The 25,777-nt window shown below is 45.3% G+C and overlaps 1 protein-coding gene across 2 annotated transcripts in view; it reads left to right on the plus strand.

Moving 5' to 3' along the window:
• Nucleotides 1–25,777, plus strand: part of RFX1 (regulatory factor X1) — a 57,170-nt gene that overhangs the window by 18,907 nt on the left and 12,486 nt on the right. Inside the window, exons 4-16 of one of the 2 annotated variants that reach the window (XM_066614912.1) lie at nucleotides 3,270–3,362; nucleotides 4,582–4,677; nucleotides 6,376–6,471; nucleotides 9,415–9,509; nucleotides 10,492–10,879; nucleotides 12,389–12,570; nucleotides 16,679–16,798; nucleotides 16,978–17,093; nucleotides 18,000–18,118; nucleotides 21,012–21,121; nucleotides 22,648–22,799; nucleotides 24,233–24,330; nucleotides 24,673–24,822. In XM_066614912.1, the coding sequence (XP_066471009.1) occupies nucleotides 3,270–3,362; nucleotides 4,582–4,677; nucleotides 6,376–6,471; nucleotides 9,415–9,509; nucleotides 10,492–10,879; nucleotides 12,389–12,570; nucleotides 16,679–16,798; nucleotides 16,978–17,093; nucleotides 18,000–18,118; nucleotides 21,012–21,121; nucleotides 22,648–22,799; nucleotides 24,233–24,330; nucleotides 24,673–24,822 (1,815 nt within the window). The remainder of the gene's footprint in view (nucleotides 1–3,269; nucleotides 3,363–4,581; nucleotides 4,678–6,375; nucleotides 6,472–9,414; nucleotides 9,510–10,491; nucleotides 10,880–12,388; nucleotides 12,571–16,678; nucleotides 16,799–16,977; nucleotides 17,094–17,999; nucleotides 18,119–21,011; nucleotides 21,122–22,647; nucleotides 22,800–24,232; nucleotides 24,331–24,672; nucleotides 24,823–25,777) is intronic. The other variant, XM_066614911.1, reaches the window with a different exon arrangement.

Below are 25,777 nucleotides of genomic sequence, written 5' to 3' on the forward strand. Positions count from 1 at the left end.
GATGCTCACTGCCTTGGGGCAGACAGACTCTTGCAGGCTGGATGTGAGGATAAAGTGCCATTATCCTGAGCTCCTTGGAGGAAGAGCAGGGTACAAATGTAAGAGGTCAATTTTATATAACACCGCTTTATCCTAACCCTGCTCCCAGGCTGGGAAACCCAACATGGTTCTCCTTGGTTCTGCGCCTGCTTTGGGCCACTTGGGTGTTACAAGGCACTGGAGACCTGGTGCTGCTTCCCTGTCCCCATAGAATACAGCAGTCGCCATTTTGATGCCACTGCAGCCCTGGGTGCTAGGGAAGGATAGAATTGAGCTGCCTGTAGCTAACTAGTATGTTGTGTTGTCCCAACTCTTCCTCTCCCCCAAGCTCTCTGGCATGGAGAGGGTAGAGATGATTGTCTTACTTGGGGACGGTCAGGAGGCCATGAGAGTGTTTCACTGTTTCTGACCACCTCCAAAGCCCTTCAAAAAGTGAGGGAATTATTCCTTCCCTCTTCTGAGACCTCTGGAACTTGGGGAAAGGCAGTCATTTGCTCATCTCACACCTTGCTTTGGGTGTCTCAGAAGCATCAGGAGTGATTATTATATCTTGGCACAAAGTGTGAAGCTGACCCCTTCCCATCTCAAGTCTTCTGCGCTTGCCAAAGGACTTAGGGAAGAGGGTTGTCTCTCTTGCTCAAAGGCATACGCAGTAGCTCCTGCTTCTGTGTCTTCATGAGGATCATGTCCCCAGTTCTTAGACTGTCATTAGTGGACTTCGCCTTTTTTCTCTACCTGTGGTGTTACTGAACATTTTCTTAGGATTCCAGCAATCATCTGTCTCTTAAGTGCAGCTCACATGAAAAATTGTTGTAGTTATGTGTCAGCCAACTTGGGAAATTACTGTTCCAGCATAAAATGGAATGGCTTCAAGAGGCATCCAAAACCCAGTCTTTTATACATTTATGCAACTATGGTAAGAAGTGGATGTGCAAGTTAGGAATGCATTTGAGCTAACCATGTGAAAACACTGGTGCAAACATAACACTTGCCCCATGGTCAGCTCTGGAAATGAATGGAAGTGGGGAATTTGCACTTGTTGGGGGAGACAAGAGAAAGGAATGTGCGTGTGTCTGAGGGATACTCTCAGGCTGCAATCCTATGCGCACTTTCCTGGGAGTAACCTCCGTTAAACATAATGGGACTTCTGAGTAGGATTGTACTGTTAGTCTCCTAACCATGGCTAGAAACTTTGGGCAGCATTGTAGTGCACCATGGCTAGATGGTTTCAGTTCCACAAAGGAGTTGAATGGAGAGGGGAATATTCTCAGAAATGAGGTCTGTGTTTAGATTTCCAGGCTACCTAATTTATATCCAAAATCTTGATAGATTTGGCTCCTTGGATTGTACCTTGTACATGAAAATAACTTTGCTGTGACTTTAAATCTTAGGTAGTTATACATTTGGGAATATATCTTGTATGGTCTTAAAAACTGTAATCTAGAGAGAGAACTTGTGTTCCCTTCTGGGTACTTTCCTCTTTCATGTTGACTCAGTTAAACGGTTCAGTTTTCATCATCCTGTTTGAAGGAGACAGTTGCCTCTCTTATCTAGTCCTACTCAGGACCATTTTCCTATCTTTCTTTCCTTATTCTAAGCTCAATCTTCTCCAAGTACAAAAATATTTGCACTTCACCCAAACTCATATACTGGATTTTCAACATGTAAAGAGGGCATGAAGTCACCTAAAAGAATTGTGGCTGGGAAGATGGTAACAACGAGGCACAAAAGTGCTGATCTGAAGAATATAAATATTGCAGAGTTTCAGAGTAAAGCAAGGCAGAGGGAAATGAAAGCAGTTTCTAACCAGCACGGACCAGCAGAATCAGACTCAAAAAGTTTCTCAGACTAATGAGGAAGCCTGAGCCAAATCACTTCTATGGGTTGTGAGTTTTCACTGGTCCTATTCTAGCCTGTTGTTAAGATTCCTCCTTACTACTTTAGAAGGTCTTTTTTTAGGTTTGGCTAGAACTAGTTGGTGACACACAGGCTGAACCTCTGCCTAACTTCCTCTAGGTTACCCATTTAAGATTTACTGCAGGCTTTAGTGCTGGCACCCTTTGATTTTTAGCACCTTGTTTTATAATGAAGAAGATTCTGTGCCGGAATAAAAAAGTATGTTAGTTGAAGTGGTTCCTATGGAATTCAGTGCAATAAGACGTGACGGCTTTCAAAGGGAATTAGGCAACTTCATGCAGGAGAGGCCTACAGGTGTCTATTTGTCATAATGGCTAGTTAGAACCCCCATGCTGTGCCTTTAAGTCCAAATTGCTGTGGGCCACACAATGTGGAAGGGCTGTTGCCTTCAATCCCTGCTTGAAAGCTTCCCAGAGGCATTTGGTTGGAAAAAGGTGCTGGCTTGATGAACCCTCAATCTTTCAGCAGTCTTTTTATTCAATTGATTTGAAATTATTTTCAGCAATCTTTTTATTATGTTCTTATGCTATAGAACTACAGTGAAGCTTAGAAAAAATTGGCAAGATCATTTTGAAGAAAGAATTTTCATCCAGCCAAGTTAAGAATACAGAAAAGTCTGTATGTTAGGTTTGTTTTGCAACCATGTTGCTATGCTCCCTAGTATTGAAACTCCAGTGTAATGGGGAGAGCACTGCTTTTCACAGGAAATCAGTATCATTCCATTCCTTGTTTTGGTATCTGTTGCATAGAATGCTCTTGCACAACTTCTGTTCATTTTAAGGTCAGTGGTCAGATATGTCCACCTTCTGTTCTGTAATCTTTAATTGTTCCCCAAATCAGTCCATGAGGTAGCCAGCTTGCTTCATCTCATAGTTTTGACACAGGAGTTGTTCCTTTCATACACTGTCTTTTCACTGTAGAGATGGAACAGGACATGGAATGATATTGGTGTCCTCAGAACAGGACATGGAATGGTATTGACTTCTTGGGGAAGACAGTGGCTTCCTTACTATGAGAGAATTTTAATTCGTCTTTGTCAACAGGTGCTATTTTTGCTCCTGGCAGCAAAATGTCCTAACACCAACCATGTGTGTAGGAACTTGTGGCAGTACTTAATGCTTATATGGAGAGAGGTTAATAAAGAACAGTTCATGTCCTGATTCACTTTGTGTGTGAACAGGAAGCATGTGGCTAGTGAGCAGTTCTTTGTAAGGGTTGACCAGCCTATCTTAACCAGCACTCCAGCTTGGTAGACTTCTGCCAGATGTACGGCAGTTAACCAGGTTTGCTTCTTTTGTTTCATCCTGTTTCAGCGTCTGGTGGTACAGAGCACTTCACAGGCTAGTAAAGGAGGACCAGTCGCATTGGCTGTCCATGGTGTGCAACAGGTCCACTCTTCACCTGAGGTGGGTGACCCAATGTTCAGACCTGACAGGTTTGGGCAAAACATGCTTAGATGTTCCATTATAATGAATCTCATCAACTGTAGTATGGTCTTTGCTGTCTTTTTGCTTAGTTGTCATTCATAATCAGCCCTTTTGTAGCTTCAAACTTGTCATCTTACTCCCTAAATCAGGGGTGTCCAAACTTTTTGGCAGGAGGGCCACATTATCTCTCTGCCACTGTGTCGGGCACTGGGGAAAAAAGAATTAATTTACATTTCAAATTTGAATAAATTTACATAAATGGATATATTAGAGATGGGACTTATATGAATGAATGAAGGTCTTGCAATAGCTCAAAGCCTATAAAAGGTCTTGCACAAAGCAAGGCAGCCTTTTCTTTGCTGCCACTGCTGCATCACAGATGTGAAACAGCAAGTAATGGAGGGAGCCCTTGTCCTACAACTCACACGAGAGGTTGAATAGTTGGCTGTCACACTGAGAGCAGTTGCATCAGACCAGCGCGGGCTCCAGCTAGTCCCTGGAGGGCCAGAGGCTCATTGGAGACTGGGGACTCGCTGAGGGCCAGATTGGGAGTCTTCGAGGGCTGCAAGTGGCCCCAGGGCCGGGGTTTGGGAAAGTCACAGCACCTGACTTCATCAAGCCAGCATTTGGGATGGCTGTACAGGACTTTCATTGTACACTGCATTGCTCTTTGCTTGCATTGCCTCTTAATGAAACTCTAAAGAATTCTGTTTGCAGTATGCAACAATTTTGCAACAGCTTTCAGTTTGGCAATATTGACAAAGATCATAATAATTGATCTACAAGTGTCCTGGAGCAGTAACAGATCTGCTGTTTACCAAGGTAAAGCAAAAGATATGAGTTTGCTACACATTTCATTAACAATGGAGGTGGGCTGGTTCCCTCTCCATTTCATTTCCCTGCAGTTATTTCGCTCTAAATCCCCCTTCCTACTCCTTAATTTGATTCCTTACCCCTGTTCAGACTATTTTATGCTTCCTTGCCGGTGTAAAAAACAGTTTAAAAATGTTAATGCTAGTCAGAAAGATAGCCACAGCATGTAGAAGTAATTTATGCTCCATGACTGGGAGGAAGAGGGGGATATGACTTCCAATTCAGAACAAATGAGCATGAATTGTGAGAAGGTAATGCATCATGCACTTGTGTCTTGCTCTTTTATGTATACCCAGAGAATAATACCTCCCTCCTTACCTTTCAGCGTTCCCCAGTTCAGAACAGCAGCTCTGCCACCAAACAGGGACAAGTACAGCAGCTCCAGGTCCATGGAGTCCAGCAAGTACCTGTTGCACAAGAGGTGCTGTATGTTTGTGGCCTTGTGTTCACCTCTCAGTATCAGTAACCCAATTGAATTTTGGCGTGACGGGTGTACAGACTTTTTAAAGTGTCAACTCCTGACCTGTACATCTCCTTGCTCACAGTTTCTAAGTGTACCTGGGAATCTTCATTGCGCTTTTTCTCTCCTCACAGTTTGTATTTCTGTTGAGATACCTGTGAACTTTTCCATAGTTTTGTTTTGTGATTGCAATGTTGAACTGACACCAGAATTGTATAACTTCACAATGCTGGCATGTGGGCAGCGGCCAGGCTGTGGCATATTCCTGCTTTTTGTCTCACAGCTCCAAGTTGAAGATTTTTTGGGGGGGTGGGGTGAGGGTGGGAGGTCCCTACCTTTCACATTGGTGAAATAATGAACTTGTTCAGGTGATAATCTAAATCATGTTTAGATCAGTAGTTCCCAAACTCTGAGCTGTGGCTCCCCAGGGAGCCATGGAAACTGCCAGAGGAACTATGGAATCCCCACGGAAATCACCCTACCCTATACAGTGTATAGGATTGTAGCCCTAATGGGGATCCATGACCAATAGCATAGTCAGCCAATGGAGTTGCCAATTGAGAAAGTTTGGGGACCACTGGTGATTCTAGTGAATTACTCTGCCTCTCTGTGGAGCTTGTATATTCCCCTCTCCTCCTCCTCCATGTGCCTGGGAAGAAGAGTGAAAGCATTTGTTTTCATTGCTATGTAAATCACAGTTTTCTACTATATCTGAACTAAGGGAACTATGGTGTATTTTAACAGTGATTTGTTAAAACAAATCATGATCAAACTATGATTGTTAACAAAGCACAGTCAGAATAAACCATAGTTTTCTGAGTTTGTATGTAATGCTAAAGTGTGGTTTATCCTAAAGCATGGGTCTCCAAACCCCAGCCTGGGGGCCAGATGCGGCCCGTAGCCAGCCTCTTATCCCCTGAAAGAGAACTGAATACTCGACTGAACATTACCAGAGCTGTGCTCTGATTGCATCTGGAGGGTGTTCAGATGAGTTTGAAGGAATGAGCCCATTCATTCACTCATTAATTCATTTACTCACTCTTCTATCTCTAATTTATTTATAAAAATTGTAAATTTAAATTTTTTTCCGGCCCTCAACACCATGCCAGATGTTTGATGCAGCCCTCTGACCAAAATGTTTGGAGACCCCTGTCCTAAAGCAAAAACTTTTATCTTGCCTCTTTCTGATGTAGAAAGATAAATTAGTTTCAACCTGCAGGAAGGCAGTTGTATTCCTGATTATCTAAGGCAGCAAAGATATTTCTGGGAGCAAGCCTCTTTGAACAACTGGAATTTTTACTTCTGAGTAGACATGCATAGGATTGCACTGTAAACCAGTTTACTGTGATATTCAGGTTGTTGAGCAAAAGTACCTAGTTTTCAAAAAAACAGTTTCCGTTTGAATAATGTGAGCTTATAACTATAATTAAATGAACTGAATTACTTTAAATAAATTTTGGATGCCCAAATAAAATAATATTTTTGTGGCGCATTTAGGCGAAAATGATAATTTTTTGTTGAACTGTTTTTTTAAAAAATTAGATTATTATTCTGAATTAGAATGAAAATTCACAACTGTAGGAAGATTGTAAATGTCACAAAGAACCTTTCTTAGTCAAGAAAATGGTCTTAGGCCTCTTTTTTTCTCCGACTCCTCAGAGATCTGTTGTGCAGACAACTCCCTCAACTCCCAAAGCGGGCACGGTGCAACAACTGGCTGTGCAAGGACTCCAACAAGTTCATGTTACCCAAGAGGTAAGGGTCTTTTTCTGTTACTGTGCTGGCTGCCCCTCTTTTGTGGTTTCTGTGATCTGATCAGAGAAACAACAGAGGTTTGTTGTTTCCTTAATGCCAGAAGCGTTAAAACTCCCCCAGCACTTTGCATCCATTCCTGCCTTAATTCCCTCCCCTGTAGTGATATTTCCTGTTTAATTCCATGTAAATGGTTGCCATCTTTCCAGTGCAAACTAACTTTCTTGGTATTTCCTGTCACCCCATTTCCACCTCTTTTTTTGAGGATGTGGTTAGAGCTCTCCTTCCCTTATCAATTGGTTTCTTCACAACTTCAGTGACTGTTTTAGCCACTAGTGGGGGAAGGTTCTTAGCCATGTTTTCTTAAGGCACCTACTGTTGAAGAATGATTTGAGCTCATTGAATAAAAAGCAGATGAACCAGGATAGGGAACCCTCTGCCCTTAACTTTAATCTTTGTATTCCACCAGGGCATCTCTTTGCTCCACCAGCTCTGATTGCTTCAGTCTTTCTGTTTATTGTCTAGAGCGCAGACAGTGGCCCTTCTAAGAGCAGTCAGCAGTCGCAGCAGCAAGAGCAACAAGCAGTTCAGCAAGGTCTCTCCTTAGAGTGCAGCAGCAGCAGCAGCAGCAGCGGCGGCGGCGGCAGTGCACCCCAGCTGGCCAGTTGCTGCTTATCCAGCCCGGAGCACAGGCTCCACTATATGCACTCTCTAGATTCCGCTTCAGAGCAGTGGGTGGAGCTGGTCCGCATGCTTCCTCAGCCACTCCTCCTGCCACAACAGAAGGTGGTGATAGAGCAGCTGCCATTCCTCTCCTCTCATCACTCCAGTCCTGACCAGAGAGTCAAGATTCAGAGAGTACCTCAGGTGCTAGTGTTTGGAACAGCAGCTACAGCACTTAAAGTAGGTCCTGCGAAGGGCACCTGCTGAGATCCAAGAATAGCAAGCTCTGTGCATTTCACTTCTCACAGAGACAAACAGCAGAGGTAGCCAGCACCACTCCCCACTCCCCTTCCTCCCCAGTTGTGACTCTCCACCTAATCAGTGGTAGTAGAGCAACCGTTCTTCCATCTTGCCAGAAGAGTTGAAATTCTTGGACCTCTTCAGCATTGGATTTGATTTTACTTTACTTTACCTGAGTCAAAACACAGAATTTAGTTATTGCAAACTTGAGGAACTGGAGCCTGTGGGATTTGTGCTGCGCCCTAAGAGCACATTATGTTTTATATGGGACTTTCAACACTTGGGAATTGGAACAGAGGCCTGTAATAGAGAGAACAGAGCCAGGATCCTGCATCTCTACTGGCCAGACTAGATTAGCTGAACCTTGTAATGCTGATGACATGAGAAATTCTTTGTTTGCTGTCCTAAAACCTGCGGGCAGCTGCTGTTAAAAAGAGACAGCTTCCTGCATCAGAGTCCAGCAGGGGGGAAACCGAGTTGCATATTTGTTTTAATTGGATTTCTTCATCAGATTGTTAGGAGTTGGAATAGTAATGGCAAGCAAATGGCCAGTAGCAATGTTTCTCAAACTGTGGGTCAGGACCCACTAAGCGGGTCGTGAGCCCATTTCCAGTAGATCCCCATTCATTTCAAGGTATATTTTATTTTTAATATATTAGACTTGATGCTACCATGGTACATGGCTGCATTTGGGGAAATGTTACAGATCTGTACTTTTAACAATGATAGTCAATGGGGCTTGCTCCTGGGTAAGTGCGGATAGGATTGCAGTCTTTGAGCTGTTTGGGGAACTTTTTTTAAACAGATCAGCAACTGCTTGGAAGGATTAGGAAGATTCTTCTTTATTTTAAATAAATGTTTATACTTATTGTAAACTTTTAATTTGCTTAATTAATTGATTTGATTTTGTTGTATGAGGGTTGTTAAAATTTTTTCTGCTTGATGATGTTACTTTTGGCCATGACATAATTTCCAGATTAATGACATCACTTCTGGTGGGTCCTGACAGATTGTCATTTTAAAAATGGGTCCTGGTGCTAAAAGGTTGGAGAACCACTGGCCTATCGTATATAAAGAGTGCTATGTCATCAAGCAGATATTGCCGTTAAACTACTTTTGAAAGTAGTTCTTTGCAATCTTTATGCAAAGGCCAGATTTGTCTCTGAGCATGCATTTGAAAGGAAATTGCAGCTAGTTACAGACATGTCTGACATATATGTATGATATGTACATTTGCAAACACATACGTGTTGCGCTTGCACTTTATATTTTGAAATGTACATCTTAAAAATAAAATGCATTAAGCGACTGTACCTGGAACTGTGTACAGCTTTGTGCTCCAGCATTCCAAGTGGAAACATAGGAAAATGAGTTACAGCGACCTGCTCAATAGGAAGTTCTAAGAATTCCCTTCATGATGTTGTACCACTGTTCTTCATTAACCAAGATCAGAGGACCTGGAGCCTAGATTCTTAGGATTCCTTAGGGCCCAGTCCCACCCAACTTTCCAGCACCAATGCAGCTGTGCCAATGAGATATGCGCTGCATTCTGCCACAGGTGGGTGGGTCACTTCAAGGTAGGCCTCTTCAAGGTAAGGGAATGTTTGTTTCCTAACCTTGGAGCTGTATTGCAACTGCATTGGTGTTTGGATAAGATTGGGTCCTTTGTCTATGACTGTAGGGAATTCCTTAGGCTATAAAGATAAATAATCATTACAGAGCTTTGTCTTAGAGGCTCTTTTATTGGACCCATAATAGCTCAATTCTGCTTGGTGCAGGATAAAGGCAAATATAAATCATAAGAAGGGTGAAAATACCTGCAAGCCAGATGTATAGTTCCACTACAACACGAGAGCAGAAGGTTGGCCTTTTCCCAAAGCAATCTGCTAGAAGGGACCAGGCAAAATTGAGCTCAAAGGGCTTGGCCCTTCTTCTCTCACCTCAGTTTGCTTTTCCTCTCCTTGCTGCTTCCTGCTTCCTCAGGTCCAGCAGCTCCAGCAGGTACCTGTGCAACATGTCTATCCCAACCAGGTGCAGTATGTGGAAGGAGGAGATGCTAGCTACACAGCAAGTACCATGTAAGTAAAAGCTTTGAGAGAATGAAAGCCTACTTTAGTTGTGCTTCCCTAGGGCATGAGCCTATAGGAAGCTAAGCATGGATTTCTGGTTCAGATTGCCAAAGCCATAGCTCAAAGAAGGATTTCTGATTTGTATAATTCTTCAGACATATGCACATGGATATTTCATTCTGTGTCTAAGCCAGAGATGGCCAGTTTCTGTACTCCAGATGGTTACTCTGTCCTGCAAACAATTGTTTGGAGGCTGGAATTATTTTTAGTCATACCTGCTGATATCTTTATTTTAATTAAAAAACATATGTTCATAGGAAGTTGTATATCACATGACTCACATTCTGTTTAAGAGACAAAATTATCAGTTAGCATGAAAATCAACCAGTTTAGCCCACCTCTGAGGAAGCTGAATTTAACTAGTGTTCATGGTTCCCTAATCTCCCACTCTAGTGTACGAAGTGGCTATAGCGGGATGCTTTTGTCAGTTTTCCATTGTTGCACACTGAGTGGATTAAGAAATAATTCATCTTTATGTGGTAAATGTGGTAGAAAATTGGGGAACAGACTTCTGAAGTGCTTCCTCAGGGCAATTAGCAATTGTTTGGTTAGTGGTTTCTGGGGGTGGGGGAATCTTGAAAGATCAAAGGGAGGGTACAATTTGTCTGGATTTGTTTAAAATTTAGTAGGACAGTTAAGGACCTGATGAAATGACCTTAAGATCTAGATAGGAGGCAAAGGGTGCATCACTTCTCCGTCCCTGATTTAAGCAAATGGAACTAATGTGGGAGGAGGGGGGCAGTCTTTCACATGCTCCTCTTTGCTTGCTGTAAGTTGGTGTATGTGGGAAAGGCAGGATTAAAAATACTTTAAATAAGTGTGTGTACTCATGCGCATACGCAAATATGCGCCCTTCCTTACTGGAAATGGCTGTTTTTCCACTTGTAAATGGGAAATAGTACCAACATCTGACTCTGACTCTTCCTTTCAGACGCTCCAATACTTACCCTTACACGGAGACCCCGCTGTACACTCAAAACACTGGCGCAAGCTATTATGAATCGCAGGGTACTCCAACACAGGTCTCCACCCCAGCAACCTCCCAGACAGTGGCCAGCAGTGGATCAGTGCCCATGTATGTCTCTGGAGGGCAAATTATAGCCAATCCAAGTGGAGGCAGCAATGCCGGAGGAGGAGGTGGAGGAGGAGGAGGAGGAGGAGGAGCTGGTACTACTGGCAGTGGAGGCAGTAGTGCTGGAGGAGGAGGTGGCAGTGGCAGCGGTGGTGGCAGCACAGGGACCTATGTGATTCAAGGCGGTTATATGCTGGGAAGTTCAAGCCAATCCTACTCGCACACCACCCGTGCCTCCCCAGCAACGGTAAGTCTCCCCATCTTCCATTAGGCTACCTTTCTGTCCATGCTGGGGGATTAGAAACTCTTGGGAGCTTCAAGGCTTTTCTCAACATCCCATCTAAGTGCTTCCATCAGTGCAGTAGTTTTCATAACTGTATTCTGCTGAACACTGTCGGGGATTCTTTAATGAGAAGATCTATAATGGCAGAAAAACTTCCATAAAGGACAGCTTGCCTGCTTGTCCACTACTGATTTTTCCCTACAGTATGCAATCAACCTTGCAACACCACTCTTTACCAGGCATTAAATATCATGATCAAAGGACTCTAAAATGTGCCTGTTCTCTCTTATTGGGCTTATTTCAGATCTATCATGATATTTTAGTTTGCCTGCTTACCTGGATTCCCTAACATGATGTCTGCTTGTGCATGTGCACATGTGCAGTCTTTCTATCACAGATCTAATGTCTGGCATGGAGATCTCATCCCCAGCCAATTCATCCCTTGATTTGATGGAATATCCTGACCTCTGCTTTTGATGAATTCTGGTCTGGATTCCATTGTTTTATGAGCAGGAGGGAAAACCAATGTTGAACAAGTTCTGTTTTGGGTTAGGATTTTTTGCAAGGGTTGGGCATCTGGTCTCTTCTTTTTCTTGTGATTCCATGACTGTGAGTGTTTTGTGCTGTCCGTTTTGATGAAACTGATTTATTGGCAGGAGATTTAAAAATTAACAAAAAGAAGTATTCCTCCGCACAGTGCGTATTTAACTTGAAATTCACTACCATTAGATTTGGTAGTGGCCATTAGCTTACATGACTTTAAAAGGGGTTCCTGGTGTCCATCTGTTATGACTATTTATATGCATTGCCTTCAGGTTCAGAAGAAATGTGTTTCTGAATACCAACCAGTTGCAAGGGAGCAGCAGTGGGAAAGGGATATGCCTTCATCTCTAGTTTGTTGGCTGCCCAGGACCAATTGGTGGGCCACTGTGGAAACAGGCTGCTTGCCTGTATAGGCCTTTGGCCTGATCCACAGGGTATTTCTTATGTTCTTGTGGAGCTGGGGTTGTGAAAACCAGTTAAGGTCACAAAGAAGTTTGGTCCTTTCTTGAAAAAGGCCAAGTACATAGATGCCTGAATGATCATTTCTGGCATCAGTGTGGCATTCTCTTGATCAATTTGCACCTAGGATTTAACTGTGGAGTGCCTGAACCTTTCCATGGGTTCCTGATTGGTATCTACCTCCTAAATGTAGGTAGCCAGAAGTAGATTGTTTGTTGAGGAGTGGCAAAAATCAGAACCCTAGCAATCAACAACAGCAAAGCAAGTGCCTGAACCTTTCCATGGGTTCCTGACTGGTATCTACCTCCCAAATGTAGGTAGCCAAGTGTAGATTGTTGAGGAGTGGCAAAAATCAGAACCCTAGCAATCAACAACAGCAAGCCAAGGGACATCAAAGCTTAGAAGGGAACTCTGAAGAGCAAATGCTCAGAAACCGGAAGACCTGTAACGTGTACCCTTGTTTCTTTGCAGGTTCAATGGCTATTGGATAACTATGAGACTGCAGAAGGTGTGAGCCTTCCACGCAGTACCTTGTACTGCCATTACCTCCTGCATTGCCAGGAGCAGAAACTGGAACCAGTCAATGCAGCATCCTTTGGCAAGCTGATCCGCTCGGTGTTTATGGGACTCCGCACCCGCAGGCTTGGAACCAGGTAAAGTGGGCTCTTTTGCAAGTTCCATCAAAGGTTTACAGAGCAAGCATGGGAGAGTGGATCTCCACAGCTCTCTGGAGATTCAAGAATACAATTACAATCAGCATTGAAACCTAAATTGTTTCATAAGTGTAAGCTTGAGCAGAATATGAGGGAGGGGCAGGCCCAGACTCCCATCCTTGATGAGAACATCAGCTAAATCCCAAGTGTTCCCTAAAAGGACATTGGGAGCTTGTCAGGTGATCCACAGGCATAATTCCTGGGCTCCCGCTGGTCTGGTGTGTACTTTATCATCATAATTTTGTTGTCGTTTAATAGGTGAAAACATTTATATTTTCCTCATTAGAAAATATTTGTGAACAAGGCTGAATGTTTTTTGCCCATTTATGGTTTCTGTGTAGTCATGAAGAGACACTGTGGTCTAGTCAATAGGGCTGGAGAGGGCTACCACTCTAGCCATAAACTTATCTAATAGTCTTGAGTAGATGGTGTTGGTGGTGGTGGGTAGTCGCACTACTACTAATGTTTAGTATTGTTACAACAGTTCCCATACTGTATGTTAATAACCTTTATAACAATCTTGTAATATAGATTAGTGAAAGGGTGCAATCCTGAGTGTGCCTTGGGCGGCACAGGTCCCTTCTGCCGGCCCAGGAGGGTCGCAAACGTGCCATAAAGCATGTTGGCACCTCCTCAAGAGTTGGCTGGGTTGGCACAGGCCTTAATCCAGCCTCCACGCCTACTCTGGCAGGGAGGGTTGCGTTGGCCAAACTCAGCTGATGCAAGGGTCTGAGGAGGCGGGGAGGCAAAGCTGAGGGAAAGGATTGCCTAAAGTAACCTACCGATGTAATGGTAGAGGGAGGATTTCAACCAGGGGTTTCCTGCTTTGTAGCATAAACTCACACCTTAGTAATCACTCTCTTGGTGAATTCTACTTCACAATGATAGGAAGAGCTGACATAGAAGGATCAAAAAGCAACGTCGCTATGAATGCTTGGCCATCACAAGCCAGTTATCCCTGTGGTAACTTTTCTGACACCTCCTGCTTAAAATCCAAAAAGTCAGAAGGATCGTGAGGCCCCACTTTCACTGTCTGTATTCATACTGAAAATCAAGATCAAGCGAGCTTTTGCCCTTCTGCTCCACAGGAGGTTTCTGTCCTCCCTGAGCTCGCCTTAGGACACCTGCGTTATGGTTTGACAGGTGTGCGGCCCCAGTCAAACTCCCCACCTGACACTGTCCCCAGAGGAGGAGGAGGAGCTAACAGTGGACAAACAGACATGTCCCCAGGAGCTCCTGGGAGACAGTTTGTTTTCCCCCAAATACTGCAGGTCTGAAGAGGATCTGAAGATCTTTGTTAGGAGAGACAAGATCTTCGTCGGTGCAGGTATCTGGAAAACTGAAAGCCTGACTGGGAGGGGAGGGGGGCTTTCTTCTCAGGGGAATCTAACTGTTTGTGACAGTATTGGGGGAGGTGCAGTGATCTGCAATCAAGCTGCTGGCTCAGTGCTGAGATGCCATATGGAGAGAAAAAAAGTGTGAAGTGTAAAGTTTAAGCTGGAAATTTAAGATAAGCAAGTGTTAATATTGTCCCCAGCTCTGATTGACTGATTTGGCTAAAAGCCCTGGATATATTGGAGGTGTTAACGAGAGACTTTTTAAGGAGGTTGAAAGTGCTCTTTTTCTCTGTCGTGGAATAAATTGGTGGTGGATTATAATCACAACTATAACTTGGGTGTGAACTAAAATCCAGAATTATTCTTGGACATAACTGGATATAAATATGATTCTCATTAGATTTGAAAGAGCTTTGTTTTCTCTGCACCAGAGACGGTGAGACTGTTTTCTTTCGTTTTGTTTTTCTTTCCGTTAACCGCACTGGACTGTTATCTGCAAGAGGTATGTAAGGAATACGGATGGCAGAGTAGTAATGACGTGGTGGAAGTGAGGAGAATAATATGTTGTGGTCATCTAGTGGACTAGAGAGAAATTGCAAAATGGACTCTGTTCCAGAAATGTGGATACAGAAAATCTTGATTAATACGGAGAGATTGCTTGTTATGGAGCGACAACAGCTGAATTGGTCCTCGCAGATTCAAGCCAGTCTGGAGACTCTTTCCCAACAGATAGATGTCTGTAAGGAACAATTGGAAGATGTGAAGAAACAAGCAGAAGATAAACAAGGGAGTGAAAAAGCGGACAAGGAGGAAAATCAACAGGATGATCAACAGGATGAAGAAGAGGCGCTGATGGAGATTAAGAAAAATAAGATGGACAGAGTAACAGGAGTGCACAAATCACAAAATTTGTTAGAACAAGGAGAAAATTTATCCCAGTTAACTGGAAGAATGAACAAACCCTATATAAGAAAGTGTGGATTTATCAGATTCTGTTATAGAGATAAATTATTAAAGATATTACAGGAGAAAAAATTGAAAGTAAGAAAGAAAAAGAACCCTGAGGGGTAATCTGAGGGTTAAAGAAAATTGGAGGATTTATTCAGCTAATAACAATGGTCCAAATTTATTTGAAGGAAAAAAAAAGAATACGTATGAAATTGATAAAGATGAATTAGAATATTTTAAAAAATATATAGCTGGAAATGTAAACATGTGGAAGAATTGTATTATATGTGGTTATTATGTCAAAGAAAAAACGTGTAATTAGATTGGAGTTGAAATAGCTAAGGTGATAATTTTGGTAATTAGATTATTTTGTTTTAATATTAATGAGCAATTGAAGTTAGTTTACGCTTGGTAGTAAGTGAATATTTAGAAAATGTAGTATAGGGCATTAGGGAAAATTTATTGTATATTATATAAATAAATTGATAAATCAATAAGAGGTAGAAATAGATGAGTAAGTAGATTAGGAGATATAGTATGATTAATTATGTTTGTGTGTGTTAATTTAAAAAATAAATAAATAAATAATTTTAAAAAAGTAATCACTCTTTCTGCTTCAGTTCACTGTCTGCATATATTGTTATACATGTTGTGCAGTAAGTGGTGTTGAGGGCCCAACTGCATCAAAAAGGTGGTTTATGAATGATAAAATAAAACATAGTGGGGAATAATAGTGGCCTACCACACAGGGTTGTTATTGGGGTGAACAAGTTAGTAATTGTATAAGAGCCCAATCCTGAGCTCATCCCGCTGATGTTCTGCCGGCAGTGAGTGTTACAAATGTGCCGTAAAGCACATTCACGGCCCTCAACATCAGCCCAGTGCCAGAGGTGCCAGTGGATCGCTGGTATGACAGAGAGGTGGGGGGGCGTGGGGGGAGGTAGGGAAGAGGCAGGGAGAGGGCGAGGAGGAGGCATGCCAGGGGAGGAAGCAGGGTGAGAGAGAGGTGGGACTGGCAGAGCTCTGCTCCGCCACATCCTGAGCCTCCGAGCTGTAGGCCCAACATGGAAGCTCTTGGTTTTGTGCCAGCCCAAGGACTGCCGCAGAATTAAGTAGCCCCATTGCGGGGCTACTTCCCTTATCTGGGGAAAGTCCCCTTCCCCTGGGGAGCCGGTGGTGACTGCCTTGTTGTTCATAAGATGCTGCTGCAGCCATTTTGGCGCTGTGGCTGTCCTGGCACAACAGTCAGCTCAGGATTGGGCTGTAAATCTGCATAAACTGTATACAGTAATCTGGAAGTGCTATAGAAGGAATTACACCCTGAGCAACAAGATACTTATAGTGTTTTTAGCTTGTTAAATTTATATCTTGCCAGCTGCCTGAGGGCCTAATCCTATCCAACTTTCCAGCGCTGATGCAGCCACAATGCAGCCCAAGGTAAGGGAACAAACATTCCCTTACCTTAAGGAGGCCTCTGTGACTGCTCCTCCACCACAGGATATAGTGCACACCCTGTTGGCATGGCAGTGTCAGCACTGGAAAGTTGGATAGGATTGGGCCCTCAGGCAGGTGACCACACAGGTTACTTTGCCATTGTTTGCCCCAGTTGAAATGTCATGTATGAAGGTGTTCTTAGCAATGGCACCTGGTGGCTGTAGTTAAGAGCAAGCAGCACTCAGATTCCAAAGGTGTATCCTCTGTGATGGTTTAAGGAATTTACACAGAGATTTACCTTTTCTCGCTCTGTTCTTTTTTTTTTCCAGAGGGAACTCCAAATACCACTATTATGGGCTGCGCATCAAAGCCAATTCTCCATTGCTGCGGCTCATGGAGGACCAGCAGCACCTGGCCATGAGACAGCAGCCCTTTTCCCAGAAGCAAAGGTAGGAGACAATGCAGGTGTTCTCCTATGTTCCATAGCTTGCTGACCACTTGCTCCAAGCAATGCACAGTTCCCAAACAGCCTTTTCTGTACATCCCACTCCTTTAGCTCAGTGCACCTATATGCACTCAGTGGCTATTGCTTTGACATGCTTTGACTTTGAGTTGCTCTGCCTTTCAGGCTTAAACCCATTCAGAAGATGGAGGGCATGACCAATGGAGTGGCTGTAGGGCAGCAGCAAACCTCAGGACTGTCTGATATCAGTGCCCAGGTGCAGCAGTACCAGCAGTTCCTGGGTAAGAAGGCCTCACTCTCTTGGTGCAAGAAGACTTCAGATAATGTAGTGGGGAAGCAGGGGGAATGTGACACCAAGCTGAGGTTGTTAAGCAGGCTGTAGATTTTGACCATTTTGATGGGGACTCTTACACTGCAGTCCTATGCACACTTTTCTAGGAGTAAGCCCCACTAAACGCAATGGAACTTATTTCTAAGTAGATATGCATAGGATTGCACTGTTAGTGTTTGCTATGGGTGTCTTTACTTGGGGACCATAACAAAGAGTGACTCAGGTTATATGGAGTTCCTCCATGACCCAGGAAGGTATGGAGCTGGCATGGAGATTTTCCAGAAGTGGCTAAACTGCTCTGTGTGGGAAGCCATTTGCAAATCACCACAAATAATTGGTTTTTAGCAATAGCCACATATTTGCTTTAGAAGCAGCTCCAAGTGACCTAACTGCTGGTAATCTCAGCTGAGCTTGGCCATGAAAGGGCAACTTCCCAGTCTCCTCAGAAGCTGGGTAACTTAGTCCAAATCTACCCTAAGCTTTGCATTCAAACTTAGACAAAGGATGATTTGGCTTGGTTGAATGACAGCAGAGTGGGCTTGCTTTTTAGGAGGCAGAGTGAAACTTGGAAGCTTTGCTGTCCTACAGGGTTCCCAGGGCAACTCACCTATTGATATAGAGGGAAAAATAGCACATGTAATTAAACTAATATTTAAAATTGCAGAAGCAACAAAACATGACAGTTTAATAAAATCAAGCAGAACAGCCAAAATTAGTTTAAAAAAAAGAGTGGAATGCCTGTGAATATTTTTTAAAAGTCTTCACCTGGTGCTGAAAAGACATCAGATTTGGCACCAGAGAAATTTGGGGAGGACATCCATATACAGGTTGGTTGACCTCTGCCTTTTCCTTGCAGATGCTTCTCGTAGCCTGCCTGACTTTGCAGAGGTAGACCTACAGGGTAAGACCCTTCCTGAGGGCATTGGGGCTGAGGATGTGAAGGCTTTCCAGTTGCTCTATCGAGAGCATTGCGAGGTACGTGAGCAGAGCCTATTGGGTAGGGGAGTGGGCCTTAAGAATCCCACTGAATGGAAGGCATTGGAGAGAAGCAGGCCAATGCAACACCCAGACAAGTTGGCGTTGAACAGGCTACATTTTGCAGTGCCACAAGCATGCATTCAGACTGGCGGTTTCCAGATGAAGCCAAATCAGTGGAAGCAAAATTAAGCCAGCTTAGCTTTCTGTCATCTCAAATGCTTTATTAAGGGCCCAATCCAATCCAATTTTCCAGCACTGATGCATCTGCAATGGAGCCCCAGGTAAGGGAACAAATGTTCCCATACCTTTAGGAGGCCTCTGTGACTGCCTCCACACCACAGGGTGTAGTGCATGCCCCACTGGCACAGCTGCACCAGCACTGGAAAATTGGATAGGATTGGACCCTAACTCTGCTGCTGAAGCAGCTTTGCCTGTTTCAAACTCCTTTTGCAGAAGCCACCAAAATCTTGTTAATTTGAGTTATTTTTCACTTTGCAATTCCTTGAAAATGTGAAGCATCTTCCCAGGGATAGCTGCTACTGATCATTCTTTTCTTTGCTAACATTGAAAGTCATACACTTGTTGAATAAGCTAACTGTTCAAACTTGGAAGATTTTAAGTCTATGAGAGCTCTCTCAAGGGCAAGTCATTGTGCAGGAAGGGTTTATGCAGATGTCTAATGGCAAGCATAATGAGATTTCAGAATCATATATTTCTTAAAGAGTAGCAAATTTATTCTTGCAGAAACTTTCCTGGCCATTAGTCCACTTAATCTAATGGAAGTGGACAGTGAAGAGACATGTGCTGACAATGAAGAAAATCTGTTTTGCAAGATGAGATTGTAAAATGAATTAACACATAATGTAAGCAGAGATTTAATACAATAGTTATGGCACAATCCTATCCCCTAGTTCAGTGGTATTCAAACTGGGGCGTTGCGACACCCCAGCCTGAGGGTCCTGGTCCCTTTCCCCTTAAGGGGCAGGGGCAGCCAGGAGGCAGGGAGGAGGCAGCGGCGGGATCCCAAGGTTTGCGCCGCTCGGGGGGGGGGCTGCAGGGGCTTGGGTACACTTGGTGTGGGGAGCCCTGTGGCTGTGGGGGTGTGGGAAGCCCGATCTTTGGCAGGGCTCCCCAGGTCAGGGAAAGTGAGAGTGGGGCGATTGCGCCTCGCCTCTGCAAAATCAGAAGCGGAGCGCAATCGCTCCACTCTCACTTTCCCTGACCTGGGGAGCCCTGCCGAAGGTCACGCACAGCTCCCTGCACCCCCGGGAGGCTGCAGTAGGCTTGTGCAAGTGTACCCAAGTTCCTGCAGCCCCCCTGAGCGGCGCAATCCTGGGGATCGCGCTGCTGCCTCCTCCCTGCCCCTACAAAGACTTACTGTGGGTTTCAAACTCCCTGAGAGTTTGAAAACCGCAGCCCTAGTTACACAGCTGGAATGTGCATTCCGGTGGTATAGGATGCTTTCTGGCTGTTGCAAACATGAGATGCCTGGAAGCGTAGCCAGGCCACTGCCAGTAGCGGCGAGCTGAATGGGGAGGTGTTGGGGGCAAGGAGGAAGGTGGATCAGGCCTGAGAATGGGGTGGGTTCAGCAGTAGCAGTGCCTGCCAAATCCTAGCCCTCTTCTTGGTCCTGATCCACCTTCACACGCCCATGCAAACTTCCGCCAGCAATATCACTGGTGCAGGTCTGAGTTTACCCATGGGAGCAGCGGGGACTTACCCTGGGCCCCCAAGGAGGCATCCGGAGGCCAGTTCCCCTGCGGGACGAAGCAGACGCCGCGTTGGCACCACTGCATCACCACATGGGGAGAGAGGTAGGTTTGGACTGTGAGGCAATGTTAATGAGATTCAGTAGCAGAGATTCAGTATCAAGCCCATAGATGTAGATCGTATTCAAACCATTGCACAAAAATGCATGCAGTGTGCAGGATTACGCAGGGGAATTTAATTGGAGTTGACCAACTTGCACTTTGTGATTCAAACTGAAAGATTATGTCACCTATCAATAAACTCCAATTGAGCAGCCTCTTGCTTTGTCTAACATGGTTTGCTTTAGTATTAAGGACCTGTGGTCAGAAATAGGAATGCAGTATAGGACACAGGAAGCTTTCTTATTCTGAGTCAGGCCCTTAGTCCACCTAGGTCAGTGATTCTCAAACTCTCTGGGAGAGTTTTAGAGCCACTAAGTCTTTGCTGCAGGCAGTGAGGACAGGGTGGGGGGAGGGAAGGCAGAGACACAAAGCTCAGCCCAGGCACAGGGGCGTGATGCCACTCACCCTGCCTGCAGCAGCCTCCTGGGGGTTGGGGGAGCCTGGCGCCAGCCTCAGCAGGGCTCCCCATGCAGTGCAGAGCCCTCCAGAAGACGATCACAAAACCAGAAGTGTTTGCGATCATCTTCTGGAGGGCTCTGCACTGCATGGGGAGCCCTGCTGAGGCTGGCGCCGGGCTCCCCCAACCCCCAGGAGGCTGCTGCAGTCATGGGTGAGTGGCAGCATGCCTATGCACCCAGATCAGAGGCGCGATGCTGAGCATCGAGTCTCTGCCTTCCCCCTGCCCCTCCCCTTAAGGGAGAACTACCCAGGGCTCTCAGGCTGGGATGTTGCAATGCCCCAGTCTGAAAACCACTGACCTAGGTCAATAGTGTCTACATCAGAGATTTTCAATCTTTTTCATCTCCTGGCACACCATCAAAGCACTAAAATTGCTGAGGCACACCATCAGTTTTTAAAGAATATATTTTATCATTTATCATAAAAAAGTATTAGGGTTGTATTAAAATTTAATAACTTAACTTTTAATCAATAACTTTTGATGTAATAACTTTTAATCAAAACTTTTAAAGTTCAACGAACTTATTTAAAAATATACTATTATTTTCTTCCTTCTTCAGGCCATCGTTGATGTGATGGTAAACTTGCAGTTCACGCTGGTGGAGACACTCTGGAAAACGTTTTGGAGGTACAATTTGAACCAGCCCAGTGAATCTGCCCCCATCGTTGTGTGAGTATTGCTGGGAGATGTCACTTCAAAGTACCTGCAGGTGACATCTGCAGAAAAGCAGGTGGGATTGGCTTTTTGGCTGAGAAGTGCCCAATACTTTTGGGCACTGAGGACCATTTCACTTAGAAAAACAAGACCCAAATCTATGCACATCTCTCAGGTGTTGAGACAAACAAAATCATGGCATGTTTGCCTTGATCACTAATGCAGCAGCTTCAGTGCTGCCTATGTTGGCTCCTTTGCTGAATATTCCTTTAGCAAAGGTATTACACCTGGTGGGCGGCAGCCATGCAACACAGATGCGACAAGTGGCATAAGCAGCAGAAGTTTGTGGCACAGCTGGACAGAAGCAGGAGGACTCCTGACTGTGGGAAAGAGTGAGGCCAAACTCCTGCCTACTCTTCAGCACTAGTCTAGATACAAAAATGCATGATGGGGTGGGGTGTGGGGACACTGAATATATACAATAGAATGGCAGTGTCACACACTTTGGACTTGATTTTTGTAACTCTTGGCACAAGATTGGCACATAATTATGCAACTTTTATTTAATATAGGTTTTCAAAACAGCTGAAAGGTGCTCTCCACTTGTACCATGATCTCAAGCTGGCTGCTTCCCTCTGCCACAAATTTCTAATTCCCCTCCCCCCCACCCGATAGCATTTCAGAACTTCTTTGCTAAATGTTTATGCTTTGCTTTTCAGGGCAGCTTGTGGCTTTCAGGCTGTCCATAGACTTGGGCTGGCATTACACCACTTCAAAGCTGTGCTTGAGGGTAAAATGTAGGGATAATTATCAGCAACAGGATGGGGGTGGAATTACTGAATTACTGAAAAAGTATGAAGTGTATGTGAGCTTCCCACAGCCTAACGTCTGATGGGTTCCCAAACTGGTGGGTTGCAACCTACCAACCAGGGAAGCACTTGTCCCTGCCCCTTTAAGGCATTTGTCCCTGCCCCTTTAAGCCAGCACTGCAGTCCAGGGGGGCCCTCTGTAGTGCTCCCTGTGCCTGCAAAAGCCTTTTAAAAAAGGGGGAGAAAGGAGAAACTTAGGGTTTCGTTGCAAAAACCAAAAGTGCCCTTTCCCACTTTTTTATATACTTTTGCAGGCATGGGGAGTCCTGCAGAGGGCTCCCCAGACCCCCAGGACTGCAGCACTGACTGCAGGTAAGTTTAAAAAAAACAAAACAACCCTCCCATCCCCAGCAGCTGTGCAATTCTGGGGATTTCACTGCTGCCTTTGCCCCTCCCCTGCTACAACTTGTAGGAGTTTGGGAAGCACTGGTCTAAAAGATTCCATTGTGGAAGGACAACTAGCATGGGGGAAGAAATTTAAATCTTGTCAGTGAAACAAAGGAAGTGGTTCTCCCATTTTTACCATCTTCTTTTTACCTTCCTTGCCCAGATTCTTACACCTCTGAGCCGCCCCAATCTATTGTCTGCTCCTTTGGAAGGGCTGATGACAGAGTTGCTGGGCCTGAAAATCTGAGCTGTGGTTTTGTGATGGTGTTTTCTGTTTACATTTAGCCATGATGAAGCAGAAAAGCGTCTGCCAAAGAGCTGCTTGGTGACACTGTCCAAGTACGAGCCTGTCCTCAAATGGACAAAGGACTGTGATAACTTGCTGTACCAGGGCCTGGTAGAGGTCCTGATCCCAGATGTGCTGCGGCCCATTCCGAGTAAGTCCACCCTCTGCAATTCATTTTTGGGGCCTGTGGTGGGCTTCCACAAACTTAGGGCTTAACAGCCCAATCCTGAGCTGTCCAGGGCAAGCGGCTGCAGCAGCACCGAGAACAGCTGCGGTCATCCTGCGTGCCTCAGCTTGCCGTGGGCAGCGCCTCGAGAGAAAGAGACTTTTGTCCCCTACTCCCGGGTAAGGGAAGCAGCCCCGCAATGGGGCTACTCACTTTACCACCGACCAAAAGGTTGGTAGTAAAGTAAAAGCGTTTGTGTAGGGCACCGAGCCCTACACAAACGGTCAGGATCCAGTGGAGCTGAGCTCCACCGGACCCGCCTTCTGCCTCCCCACTCCCTCCCCCCAGCATGCCTCCCACCTGCCCTCTCTCCGCCCTCAGCCTGCCTCCCAGGGGAATTGCCTCCTCCCCGGAATGCCTCCTCCCCACCCCTCCCGTCCCTGCATCCTGCACTGCGGCTTGGCGATCCATGAGACCGCCGAGCAGCAGAGGACGGGCGCCCACCCGGGCTAGCAAGGGTGCTGCCCGGCGGTAAGCCTTGCAGGCATGCTTTACGGCACATTTGCCGTACTCAGGTGGAAAGCCGGAGCGCTGAGCTCAGGATTGGGCTCTAAGTCAGTACTAGTAGTGAAAACAGGACACTCCATCTGCCTGGCACTTCTGTCTAACCACAGTGGCTCCATTGCATCATGTGGTGGAAGAGAGGGCTTTACATGCAGTTTTTTGATTTGGAGTTGGCAGTGAAGTGAGGCCCACAGCGCAATCCTAACTTGTGCTGGAACAGGCAGGCCAGTTGGCCTGTGCATTAACCAGCACAAGTTTCAGGCTGGCTGAGGTTCAGCCCAAGGCAAGGGAAAAAAATCCCCCTTACCCCAGGGAGAACCGCAGCAGCCCCAATGGGGCTACTTGGATCTGCACCACCTCAAGAGGTGGCCCAAATTCGAGCAGCCTGGGGCTGGTCCAGGCTGCCCCAGAATGGGGCTAGGATCTGGCATAAGTGGGGCTTCCTGGCTCCCACCTGTCCCCGGGCCTGCCTGCTTGCCTGCCCTTTCCCTGCCCTGGAACACCTCCTCCCCACCCTCCCCACGCCTCCACCAGACCTGGAAAGCCTGTCGACCTGGAAAGGCCAGCGCAAAACTCACCCAGCCTGGTGCCCTTATTGGTGCAAGGAGGCCAGCACACATCCTTGCACCAACCTTTCAAAGGAGGTGTAAATGTTCTTTATGGCATATTTGTGACCCCCCTGGACTGGCGCAAAGGACTTGTGCCAGCCCAGCACCAGGTCAGAATTGCACCCCCAGAGAGTTGTGTGGCCCTTGGACTTGCTCTCTGCCTTGTGAACAAAGATCTATCAGCCACCCTGAAAGTTGCATTTGGCTGGTCGGGAGTGGTATGACTCCTATTCCATTCTGTTTCAGGTGCCTTGACGCAAGCAATCCGAAATTTTGCAAAAAGTTTGGAGAGCTGGCTGACAAATGCCATGATGAATATTCCAGAAGAGATGGTCCGTGTGAAGGTGAGCCAAAGAGAGGGAAATTGTGGGGGCAATTGGTGAAGGAAATTTTGGTTTTACCCTTACCCTTAGCCTTCTGGCAGTAGGCTTGTGTTCTCAGGAACCTTCTGTCTGTGCCAGGGCAGACTGTGTGATATGTGACTTTCAGACGACATTGGATCAGGTTTTCTGCCTCTGCATCAATTCCTAGGTTTGGTGCCATAATCATCCTCTCTCTCTATTCTGCGCCATTTCTCCTCTCTTCTTACCCCTTTAGTGGGGAACAGGGCACTGGAATGCTCCTCAGTCCCTTCTCTCTACAGAGTTACACTGTTATGGTGAGACGATTTGCCTCTTCTCTCCCAGGTGGCAGCAGCAAGTGCCTTTGCCCAGACCCTGCGGCGCTACACCTCTCTGAACCATCTTGCCCAGGCTGCCCGGGCCGTCTTACAGAACACAGCCCAAATCAATCAGATGCTGAGCGACCTCAACCGGGTGGATTTTGCCAATGTCCAGGTAATAGCCTATGGCAGCTCTTCTCAATCAAAACTGTCCCAGACGCAGGATCCAGTCTCATCCAACTTTCCAGCAGCAGTGCAGCCTTAATGGAGCCTGCCTAACATAAGGAAACAAATATTCCGTTTCCTTGAGGAGGCCTCTGCGACTGCCCCTCCATCATGCACATTCCATTGGCACAACTGCATCAGCGCTAGAAAGTTGAATAAGGTTGGTCACATTCTGAGCCTGCCTGACTTATTTTTTCCTTTTCTCCTACTTGGAATCCTGAGGGTGCAAGAGGGTGCACTATTTCTATTAACTTGCTGGACTTAGTTGGTGTCATTAAATCTGATGCCTGCTGTTTTTTATGAACCTTTGAGTGGCCATAGTAAAAGCTGTGTCAGATACAGACATAGCAACTGCCTTGCTAGCTCCATCTAGTCCAGCAGTGGCCAGCTTGGTGTCTTACGGAGCTCACGAGTAGGATGTGAAGACAACAGACATCCCCTTACTTGAGTCATCAGAAATATGCATCTGGTCATCAGAAATATGCTGTATCTAAGCATGGAGGTTCTTTAATTGCTAGAATTATTAATTATTATTTTTATTGTTGAGTAATTATTATTATTATGACTAGTAGTTTTTGATAGGTCTTATCTTCCATGAATATGTCTAAGCATTTAACATTATGTCTAAGCATAAATTCATCCAAAAATTGAATACATGTTAACTCATCTTCAATATCCCTTTTTCTTTTCCCCAGAAAAATGGGGGGGGGGGAGAGCAGAGAAATGGTGTGGAGGAAGAGATCCTTTCCCTTTGTTTAATATCTTCATTTCCAAAAGCACATTTGCACTTGTGTAACTACACTTTTCATTCAAATGCATGAATTCCAGAGGTTGTATGTCTAGTTCTCCATATGAACATGTAGTGAGTATCCACTGATGACCAACCAACAGGACAGTGCTAAGAA

This window comes from Tiliqua scincoides, chromosome 2, assembly GCF_035046505.1.
Source record: "Tiliqua scincoides isolate rTilSci1 chromosome 2, rTilSci1.hap2, whole genome shotgun sequence".
Classification (NCBI taxonomy): domain Eukaryota; kingdom Metazoa; phylum Chordata; class Lepidosauria; order Squamata; family Scincidae; genus Tiliqua; species Tiliqua scincoides.